This window comes from Anastrepha obliqua, chromosome 2, assembly GCF_027943255.1.
Source record: "Anastrepha obliqua isolate idAnaObli1 chromosome 2, idAnaObli1_1.0, whole genome shotgun sequence".
NCBI lineage: Eukaryota > Metazoa > Arthropoda > Insecta > Diptera > Tephritidae > Anastrepha > Anastrepha obliqua.
The window spans coordinates 45528459-45540176 of NC_072893.1; the positions used below are offsets into that span (position 1 = coordinate 45528459).

The window sequence follows — 11718 nt, forward strand, 5'->3', positions numbered from 1 at the left end:
ATCCGAGAAGCAGGGTTTTGTTCGGGTTTTCCTGCACAAGTTTACGAGCCTCCTCAGGCGGTGCTGGTCTTTCGTGTGCCATGTATATAGAGGCAAGCGTTATTCTGACTCCGTCAGTGGCTTCCACCTCAACAGCCGTCACATCCTGTGAACTATATAATGGAATTAAAAATGTGTTTAAATGTTTTTTAGCTACAATACATGTTCTGGGATTACCTTCTATCCGTTTATAGTAGATATTGTAGGTTTTCCCAGTGAACCCTTTCACCTCGGTGCTCCGCACCCAGGGTTCCTGAATTAGTGCGATGTCCACGTCCTCCTCCGCCAGGAGAACGGTTAGGTTGTCCGTTGCACACCGTGAGTGCTGCAAATTAATTTGGACAACCTTTAAACCCATGTTTATTGGTTTCCTTTTTCGGACTCGGTGTCATCTAGCTGCATGCCAGTCAGCAGTTCGTTGGCACCATCGACCTCATCCTGCTCCTCTTCCGGATTTGCAGAACGGAATATCTTCAGCTGGGTCTTCCTGATCCCAAACTGAAGTTTGTTTCCCACTTTCTCCAGTGGTTCCAGACTCTCTTCTGTAATTAGAAGGAGGAATGACCTGCTGTGCCTTTGCGGAGCCTCCGCTTTGATGATCGACCAATCGGTCATCGGCACCGAGCGATTATGCGCCTGAAGGTAGGGGATTAGTTGATTGGCATCAAACTCCATGTTTGGTACCCAGATGCGAGCCCTCGGCCTTCGTGGAATCTCGCTAGCCGGAATTAGCTTGAGTTTCAAGCCTTCCCAGCTGTTCTGGATTTTACCAATCACGTTAGTCAAGAAATGCAATGAGAATTGGTCATCGCATTTAATGACTCGGTAACCGCGGACTACCTCCACCGAGTCGAAACCTGGTGTTTGGCCCTCCGGGTTCGCCATGACATGGTCAACGACTATGCGAGACAACCGTGCCTCAATCTCTGACCATTTGTCAAGCACTGGTTTCCCGCGGTTAGAGGTTTCGTCTACCAATGCCATTTGGAGATGGTCCCGTGCCACCTCACTAAATCGCTTGATAGGTTTGGAGGCAACTGCACCCTGATCCGATATCTTGTGCTTTTTTGTTACCTTCCCAGTCTCGTCATGCGAGCGGTTTCGTTTTTTGGCATCTGTCTTGTTGGCGGCTTGGAATGCCAAGTATTCAGCAACCACCTTTTGACATCTTGCCTTGTCGGTCTCATCTTTGGGATGCACTTTACCTTCGGTCTCGTTTTTCCGAATCCTGCCAAGGATAGCGAGAGACCTCTGGTAAAGTTTATACCTCGAGGGACCTTTATTACCACGCTTTTGCCCCATGGCTTGAGCGGATGTTGTTGGTTGATTTATAGTTGTTGGCGTACTGTGGCCCACAGCTTTGCCCTCAACTGTTTCTTGGCTGGAGGCCAAGAGCTCATCCTCTGAGGGTGACCCCGTCATCCTCAGTTCGTCTTTGCTTGTACGTCTTGTCCAATTGTCTGACTGTTTTTTAAGTGCGTCCGTCGCTTCCTCCTGTCTGTCTGTTTGCTTGTCCTGTAGTTCTGTCCGCGTGTTTGGTTTTTTATCAGTCCGTACTGTCGATGCGTTGGTATGTTTTACCGTCATTTTGTCCGTTTGTTCCGTGTTTGTTTTCCCGTCATCCGAATTTTTAGGTTTTTGTGGTTTCATTACATCTGGTTCGTACGGTCACCTGCCCCGCCAAGGGAGCTGCGCATGTCGCCATGCGCGGTGACCAAAGAGGATAAAGGGGAAATATCCGGTCGACCATGGCAGCGCCCCATACCATGGCAAGGCCACCGTTACAACCTGAGGCGGCCTGATATCAGGAGGGCTCCGTACGAAGACAGCCTTATTTAGTCCCCCGGCTGCCAAACCCACCCAATAGGCACGGGTCGCATCACACCTTGGGTTGAGGGAGTTTTTTTAACGAAGTTTACGTCTTCGACCTGTGTGGTTCGCGGGAGACCTACTCTCCTACCTTCCATATCTGGGAGGCGTTCCCCTATCCACCACCTGGGGACGCGCCCTATAGGGATAACAGGTTCCCCCAAGGGCTTAACCTTTACTTTATATCATTTTCAACATAAGACTGAATACCCTTTTTTTCTTTTTTTTTTGGTATGCGAACCGTGGAGGTGGAATCTTCTAAAGATACGCATGGGCCGACTTACACGTATGCCCGATTCACATGCGATATTCTCCGGCTATTTTGAACCGAGCTTCATAGTGCCTGCGGACTAAACCACCCCATCGCCTCGCTGTTCTGCTTTTCCCCTCGGTAAAACCAGGTAAGATATTCCTGCGAGGGGGCAGGATGTGTTTATTCACTCATTTGTCTGTGTTCATTATCATCATGTCTCAGCCTTCGCATAATTGTTGAGGCTACGTTACAACCATAGTTCCACGTTTCTTCAGATTCTAGCATATATTGCACTAGGCTAGCAGCTCTCATGCTCTCGCCGATATTTGAGCGCCACATGATTCGTTCCCCATCAAATCTAGAGCACTTCAACAGGGCATGCTCAGGCGTTTCATGTTTTTCTTGGCAGTATAGACAGAATGGGGAGTCTGTGTGATTGTATTTGTACAAATACTGCCTGAAACAGCCATGCCCAGTTTAAAACTGTGTCAGCATGAAGGTAACGTTTCCATATGTTCTCCGGATCCATTTCTGTATGTCGGGGATCATAGTGAAAATGGTTCTTCCCAGTTTTGCAGAGTGGTATCATCGATCCTCTGTAAGGCGTCCCTCAGTGAGGGATACCCACGCGTTTTTTGCGTGCTGGTATTTTCGTTTCATGCATTTTACCTTTATATCGAGGGAGATTCTGCTTGCTATTACCCCTGCTGCTTCGTCAGATATGGTCCAATAGCCTCTAATGATTCTGAGATTGCATAATCTGTACACCCGTTTAGCCTGTCTCAAATAGCTGGGATATTTCACTACGTCGCCCCACCCTTCCACAGGGAAAAACAGGATCGAGTTGCAGACGCTTGCTTATAATGCTCTCATTTGTTGCCTTGGTCCATCCACATTGGACATCAGTTGCGATAAAGCCGCGCAGGAGTTTGCAGCTTTGGAGCTTGCGTATTCCAGACGCTTTTTAAAATTGAGCCTTCTGTCGATCATTACCCCTAAATATGCGCATGCATATCTGCTTATTTACATGTGCTTAACAACTTTCCTAATTTCTATATGAGGCAATTCGTATTCTCTGGTAACTTCAGTCTTGTCATCTGGCATTCGTGTTTTTGTTTTAATATCCAGGCAAATTGAATACATTATTTTATCATTTTTGTCATGGATGACTAGATGCGATACTCTTTTTCTCGTGAGAGCGCTGGAAAATGTGCACTCCTTATAACATTCATGAGTAATGCCACACCGGAAGAAATATTGAATGGGTATTTTTAAACAAAAATTGGGAATTTTTAGTTCCCACACCACCACTAAATTTAGTACTTAGTGTGCGGTTGCCAGTAGCCTTATATCACCCATATACACCCACATATAATAAAAATAAGGACAATTCATAAAATATTAACGTATATACAAATTTACAGGCATAAACCAACACAAGACGAAAAGTAAAAGGGAAAATAATATAAAAAAAAAAGCTTTGGAAAATTCTAAAAACTCACTTCATTTTAAATTATTACGTTTCAATTGAATTCAGTTTAAGGCCGGCCACACACATACAGTTTCAACTGATAGTTTAAACTGAACAGTTTAAACCGTCAGTTGAAACTGTACACTGTTGAAGCAAACACACATACAGTTCAATTCTTCAGTTTTGGCAATGGATTCGAAGAAGCAAGACGATAATAACAGATTTCTTCGTAGCACCAGGTTCAATTTCGTCCAATTTTTTTGCTAATTTGGTATATGCATCATCTCTTTTCATACGGTCATGATAATCATGACTCTTTACTTGCCAAAGACAAGGTTCCGATCGATACATTTCAATAAAATCGCTAATTATTTGATTAGGTTTATTACGCGCCATCTTAACTACGCGAAAATTATACTTTTAAAAAGGAATACCACAGAATACAACACACTTCCTCTTAATTGAACTGAGAAATGTACAGCGAACCCCCACACACGTAATAATCAGTTTAAACTTTCAGTTTAAAAAATTGAAAATTTCATTTGTCTCAGTTCAACTGTAGAGTTGAATTGAACTGAAACTGAAATATCCACACACGTGGATGTTAGACTGTACAGTTGAATTGTACAGTTTAAACTATCAGTTGAAACTGTATGTGTGTGGCCGGCCTAAGACAAATAATTATAAATATTTCAATCGCGGCATTTTTCCATTAAGCAAAAACGAACTGTTTTCGTCAGTTATTTTCGACGCGTTTTTTCTGGCAGCTCGCCATTTCGCCTACCAACTGTTCATCATCCCGTAATGTGTGAATGCTGTCAAGTTTTGAAACGAGCTCATAGGCGCGCTCTCACTCAAAATGAAAGAGTTTCGCATCTTATTATCTCATATATATATATATATATAATTGGCGCGTACACCATTTTTGGGTGTTTGGCCGAGCTCCTCCTCCTATATGTGGTGTGCGTCTTGATGTTGTTCCACCAATGGAGGCACCTACAGTTTCAAGCCGACTCCGAACGGCAAATATTTTTATGAGGAGCTTATTTGTGGCAGAAATACACTCGGCGGTTTGCCATTGCCTGCCGAGGGGTGACCGCTATTAGAAAAATGTTTTTTTTTAATTTTGGTGTTTCACCGAGATTCGAACCAACGTTATCTCTGTGAATTCCGAATGGTAGTCCCGCACCAACCCATTTGGCTACGGCGACCGCCTTATTATCTCATAATGGAAAGAATAATGAGATGGCGCCTGTCGTGGTACCGTTACTTTACTCTCTGCGAAGTTGGCAATGAGTGACGTCATATTAGCACAATTGGTGACCAGTATGGCCCGATTACAATTATATTTTTTTAATATTTAGCTTGATTTTTTTTAACATCTGGTCACATTGCCCGCGGTTGCGGTTATTGTTGATGTTCTTCTCCTTCAGCAGTCAAATCTCTCCCTCGCTACTGCAATGTTGCCTAACTTTGGATATAAAAACGCACTAAAAAGCCCACTTAAAGAAAATAAAAGTATGTGTGACAAATTGTCTTTAAAATGTGCGCTTTTTTAAATAAATGTGTTATGGTTACGTACAATATAAATTATGAGTTTTTTGTTAAGAGGAACTCTTTTTTTAAGGGGGTATTCTAGTCTAGAGGCCCGAACTTCGAGCATATTTTGACGGTCCATTTTTTCATCATTTATTTATTTATATATTAAGAGCATACAAAATGAATTAAAAAAAAATGTTCATGGAATTATGCGTCTTTGAAGTGGAAGAGGAAAATAAAAGGCAGTGTCCTCGTCGTCACGATTTCTACCCTTGTGGTCATCTGAACAAAAAAAGATGACAAATTCTTATTATTATGAATGTCATAATCGTATGACGCAGAAAAAAAGGGAAACGCATTTTTTTCATAATACATAAAATGGCGGCTACTCAAAAATTGAGGTCGGTTTTCCCTAAGTTTTAAGATTTCTCGAATTGTTTACACATATTAAAAAATTAAAATCTCCAGTTTTTCGTCAGTCATCCGATAGAGATATATTTAAAGAATATTCATGATAAACTTTAAGCAAATCGGTTGATTAGAACTTGAGATATCGTGCCGACCGTATCGAAAGAAATAGTTTCAAGAAAAACACGTTTAAGGGGTAACACCAATGTACACGCGTAAAATAAACACGATTTTTAAAGAATTTTTTTGTATAGAAGGAAAGGGAAAACAATCACTCTGATTTGGGAAGTTATTACTTATATACTAAAATACAAAACTACAAAGTTTGATCGAAAAATTTTACAAAATGGTGGCATTGGAGACATTTTTGTAATGTGGTTTCTCTTGAAGGAGCTCCGCGGCACGCAGCACAGAGGGTGCAAATTTTAATCTGGAACAAAGAAACATTTTTTTTCTTAATCTAGATAAGAATAGCTAGAGAAACACGTAGGGGATTTAAAAAATATTTATTTTTGTGGAATTAGCAAGCATTTGAAGACTCTATTTTGGACTAAAAAAACGGCACTTAAATAATTATAACAATCGTTTAAATTAATCTATCGAAAATCCCCTACGCTCTTCTCTTAAGAAGGTTATTATACAGACGTTGTGAAAAACCTGATTAAAAATATTTAAAATTGTTTGAGCTATGCTGCGTGCCAATTTCAGAAAACGTGTTTTGAGAAAAACGCGTTTAAAGTTTGGAAATTTGGAGAAGTCGTTAGGTAGCAGTCACTCACGCTTGGTTAAAAGCTTAAAATATTAATGAAATAGACTTCGGTAACGTATAAAACTTTTTGTTCTGTATTTTAAAAGGTTCAAAGAATTTTTTAAGCTTATAAAAAAAAATCAATTTTTTGAAATTTCTACAGTGGTGTTACCCCTTAAAGTTCGCCGTCCGCTCAAACCAGTCTAGCTGTCGCGTCACTAAAATAGTTGTGACTTCGAAAATAATTCGAATTTTGAAAAATCTTTTAGGGAGATATTTTTGAATACTTAAACTATCGAATTTTGAAAAAAAAAAAATTTCGATTTTTTCAAATTTCTAGAGAATTAGAGAACGACTTTGTTGATATACTCGTATTTGAGGTTAAATAACAAGATAGAGTACCATATCTACCTTTAGCTGCACCTTGTGTAAAAATATCGTTATAGTTTCTTCAGTATTTTCCGGTATTTTTTTGGTTTATTGTATTTTTACTATGAATACACCTCTTCATGCCCTATATCCCACTAAGGATTGAAGGCCTGAAGAAGCGATGACACCTCTATGGTTTTAATCCGCATTCAGTAAATTCAAACACCTTTTAAAATGTGTAAAAAGGTTTTCAATCTTAAGAAGAGTTAAGAGAGGGACATTTAATATTCTGCAAAACCTTAAAAAATTAAATTCGCACTTTCAATATATCAAATTTTATAAGAATGAACCTTTTTTTAACCTTCTTTTGTTTAACAATACAGTTTTGTTTTAACTTGCAGTTTTGGTAGCTTTAAATTAAAAAAAAAAAAGAAAGAAACACCAAACATAAAAATTTTCGCATTTTGGGTATAGAAAGCATTAAATTAATTGCAAAGAGCAAATGGTTGGCAACACGGCACAACTCAGCTAATGTGCCGTCACGCACTCTCTGACGGGCGCAATCTTGTTTCTATAATTCTTGTTATTACTCGTATCTATGATTCTTGTTTTACCCATAGATGCTGTTTTAGCATCACACTCGATCTGTATTGTTGCCAGTCGTTTCGTGAACATTCGTGATTTCTCACAATATAACTTAAGCATACATGTAAATATGTATATATAATATTTATATTTATTCCTTGGAAAATCTTACAAGTATAAAAACAGTAAGATTTCAAAAATGCGTGCATAAATTTAGAAGATGTGCCCCTCCTAATTGCAGCATAAGGCGGAACAAACATATAGGGTTTTCCAATAAGAGGTATTATTTTGATATTCAAAGAAAAATGTTATTTTTTAATGTAAAGGCTGGTTAAGTTTCAATGGCCGGTGTTGATTTTGAATAAAATACATTTTTTTAGGAAATTATTTTCATTTCTGTTTATTATGATATAGGGTTTTCCAATAAGAGGTATTATTTTGATATTCAAAGAAAAAGGCTATTTTTTAATGTAAAGGCTGGTTAAGTTTCAATGGCCGGTGTTGATTTTGAATAAAATACATTTTTTTAGGAAATTATTTTCATTTCTGTTTTTTATGATATAGGGTTTTCCAATAAGAGGTATTATTTTGATATTCAAAAAAAAATGCTATTTTTTAATGTAAAGGCTGGTTAAGTTTCAATGGCCGGTGTTGATTTTGAATAAAATACATTTTTTAGGAAATTATTTTCATTTCTCTTTATTATGATAATATTGGTAAGGCTCAATTACGTGTGGAATAAAATATCGGCGAAATGACCGCCGCTCCTCGGTGGCACACCTCTATCCGATGGTCCAAATTTTCGATGACGCTGATGCGTAATTGAGATTCTATGCCGTTAATGTGCCGAATTACCTTATTCTTTAGCTCTTGATTTATTGCTGGCTTATCGACGTACATCTTTTCTTTCAAATAACCCCAAAGGAAGAAGTCCAACGGTGTCAAATCACATGATCTTGCGGTGAATTGACATCGCCGCGACGTGAGATTATTCGGTCATCAAATTTTTCGCGCAAAAGAGCCATTGTTTCGTTAGCTGAAGTGACAAGTGGCACCGTCCTGTTGAAACCACATAAAAAGTTCGTTATCATCTCACGATAGCGAACACTATTCACAGTAACTGCCCGACCGGCCTCATAACCCGCACCAAACAGTCACTCTTTGTGGGTACATTGGTTTTGCGGCAATCACTCTTGGATTGTCATTCGCCCAAATGTGGCAATTCTGCTTATTGACGAAACTACTAAGGTGAAAATGTGTCTCATCACTTAAGATAATTTTCTTCGAAAAATCGCGATATGCATTTTGATTTGAACGTCCGTTTTCATAATAAGCCTGAATTACTTTAACGCGTTGCTCGATTGTGTATCTTTCCATGGTTCAAATTGAGTTAATCTGAAATTGAAAAATGTCACATGAAGTGCAGAAAAAACCTTGACATTTAGGTGTGGTTAAATGATCGGATGTTAATTTCATTATGAAGAGGAAGGTATGCCGTTAATAGTGGAAAATAACATCAGGCAAATGGCCACCACGCCCATGCTTTCAGGACAATATCCTTTTCATGAAATTTTCCATAACCGAGTTGCAAAATGGCTTCCCCATGTCCTCGATAGCCTCACGAATTTCATCTTTGAGGTCTTGAATTGACCCTGGGCTGTTGGCGTAGACCTTCTCTTTCACGTGGCCCAAAAGAAAAAAGTCATAAAGTGTTAAGTCAATATCACGATCTCGGTGGCCAATAGTGATCACCTCCTCGAGAGATAACACGGTCCGGAAACCTGTCCCGTAAAAGATTCGTTGCTTGTGTGGCACTTAGCGCCGTCTTGTTGGAAATAAACGTTGTCCACATCAATACCATCCAATTCCGGCCACAAAGAATCGTTATCATCTCTCGATAGCGCAATCAATTCACCACCTGTTATTGGAAAACCCTATACATGTGGTACTTTTTTTATTTATTTATTTTATTATGTTGAACCACACTCTTTGAGCTTTCGTAAACTCCCCACAAAATTTCGCATTCTTATCGTTACCAAATTTACCACAATTACCCTATCGCCATACACGAACAGCTGTTTTACTTGCATAAAGAAAGCTCTGCTGGTATTCCATTGGCGCTCTGCCGGCCCCAAGTTTGAACGTTTGGAGACGGCTACAACATAAATAGTTCGCCGATGTGTGTCGTATGTGAAGGGGGATGTGCTTTGTTTTGCGTATTATAGGATTGCACGCTTAGTTTTCAAATTAATTTGTCGTTTTTTTTTTATTTTTTATTCGTTTTAATTATTACGGACGTGGTCACGCGCAAATTCCAGCTGCCGAAATTTCGCAAATGACGCAAGGCGAACTATTGCAATTCGTGAATTGTCGTGTGGTGCGTAATCATAGGCTAATACAAGAGGATCTTTGGGTGCGCGATGGCAAAATAATTAATCCAGAACCAGTGTTCTTCGACGAAAAGCAGCAGGTAGTTTAAATTAAGATGCATGCTCCAGCTCTGCAATTTATTCTATTTTTTTTTATCTTTTGTTGACAGGCACATCGGCGAATCGACTGCGAAAACTCCATTATAGCACCTGGCTACATTGAACTTCAAATCAATGGTAAACAAAACTGATTACAGGTCAACGCCCTCTCCCAGTTTTCATTAATTTTATATTTGTTAATACAAATGTGTATGTGCGCGAATTCGTTTTCCAGAAAACGTAAAGGCAGTGCCATTCAGCAGCCGCTTTATACAGAGTGACCAGAATATTAAACTGCTTAAGTGCATTGCCATTACCGTCGAATAAGTGGATCGAGGTTTTATCATATCAGCGTGCTCACACTCATAAACGTTATCTGCCAGGAACACGCATGAAAGCACTGATACCATTGCGTTTAAGAAATATAACAAAGCGCCACTATTTTGACCGTATTAATTTTTGTATTGTTCTCGTGCAGGCGGATATGGGGTTGACTTCTCACACGATGTAGACACCGTCGCCGAGGGCATCGAGAAGGTCGCTAAAGAGTTGATTACAAATGGAGTTACTTCATTTTGTCCAACCGTCGTTACTTCACCACCGGAAACTTATCGCAAAATAATGCCACAGGTAGGAGGCAAAACAGAAGGCGCACAAGTTTTGGGTATGCATTTAGAAGGTCCTTTCATTAGCCCACAAAAGAAGGGAGCACATCCAGAAAACTGCATAAAAGATATTGAAAATGTAAGTTTTAATATCATTTAATTTTCGTAAATATATTTAGAAAAACTTTCTAAACTTAATGTGTGGTTCGCACAGGGTATCGAAACCTTGATTGGCACCTACAGCAGTTTGAGCAATGTCAAAATTATTACGCTAGCACCGGAAAAGGATCCCACTGGTGCTGTGACAAAAGCTCTAGCAAGTATGGGCATTACGGTGGCACTGGGGCATTCAGTGGCAAATTTTTCACAAGGCGAAATGGCTGTGCAAAGCGGAGCGCGATTGATTACGCATCTTTTCAATGCCATGCTACCGGTGAGCAGTTATTCTTGTACTCAATAAGGAAAAGCATGTAGAAGTTCAATATGTATTACGCACAGTTTCATCATCGTGATCCTGGTCTCGTTGGTTTACTAGCATCCAAAAATATACCACCCGGCCAGGAGATATATTTTGGCATAATTGCTGATGGCATTCACACACATCCGGCCGCTTTACGTATAGCACACCGCACTCATCCCGATGGCCTTATACTGGTCACTGATGCCATTGCAGCACTCGGCCTAGGCGATGGCAAACACCACTTGGGTCAGCTGGAGTTGGAAGTACGAGATGGCAAAGCGCTCATAGCAGGCACAAATACTCTATGCGGCAGCATAGCACCGCTGGATGCGTGTGTACGCATCTTCAAGAAGGCGACCAGTAAATTAATGTTTTAATTTATAAATTTAGTATAGTATTTTAACAATCCGACGAACATTTTACTTCCGTTTTTTTTCAGACTGCTCAACTGTATATGCGATAGAATGCGCTACACTACATCCGGCTACTTGTTTAAAAATGGCCGAAACAAAGGGCACCTTAAATTTTGGCGCTGACGCTGATTTTATAATTTTGACAGATGACTTGTTTGTGAAGTCGACATGGATTAACGGCAACTGTGTGTACCGTTGTCAAAGTGAAGAACTGGCTGCCCTTACCTCCAGTCCTATTGAGAAATTATGCGATTGCATTTAAAATTTAATTGAGATCAAAAAGCCTTATATACTAGAGTTCTTAACATTCCACATATTCTTGGAATAAAATTATTGCAATTTTAATGGTCGAATTTTAATTTGTACATATATATGAAATTACCCCATGGCTTTTGTGTCTTTGAGTAAACTTTTTCCTAGTATTCTTTTTGGTTGATTACATTTAAGGTTTAACAATATTCATATTTAAATTTTAACGGCCAATTTAACGC

At 39.5% G+C, this 11718-nt stretch overlaps 2 protein-coding genes across 2 annotated transcripts; one reads left to right on the plus strand and one right to left on the minus strand.

Annotated features, from left to right (window-relative positions):
- Positions 1 to 399: 399 nt before the first annotated feature.
- On the minus strand, positions 400 to 1626 carry LOC129238108 (uncharacterized). Its single transcript, XM_054873148.1, has one exon. The coding sequence runs from the start codon at positions 1624 to 1626 to the stop codon at positions 400 to 402; it is 1227 nt and encodes a 408-aa protein (XP_054729123.1).
- Positions 1627 to 9356: 7730 nt separating this feature from the next.
- On the plus strand, positions 9357 to 11572 carry LOC129239267 (N-acetylglucosamine-6-phosphate deacetylase). The gene is made up of 6 exons (XM_054874636.1): positions 9357 to 9751; positions 9821 to 9887; positions 10228 to 10493; positions 10569 to 10787; positions 10853 to 11174; positions 11254 to 11572. Exons 1-6 carry the CDS (start codon positions 9617 to 9619, stop codon positions 11487 to 11489), a joined length of 1245 nt encoding a protein of 414 aa, XP_054730611.1. The 5' UTR covers positions 9357 to 9616; the 3' UTR covers positions 11490 to 11572.
- The last annotated feature ends 146 nt before the right edge of the window (positions 11573 to 11718 follow it).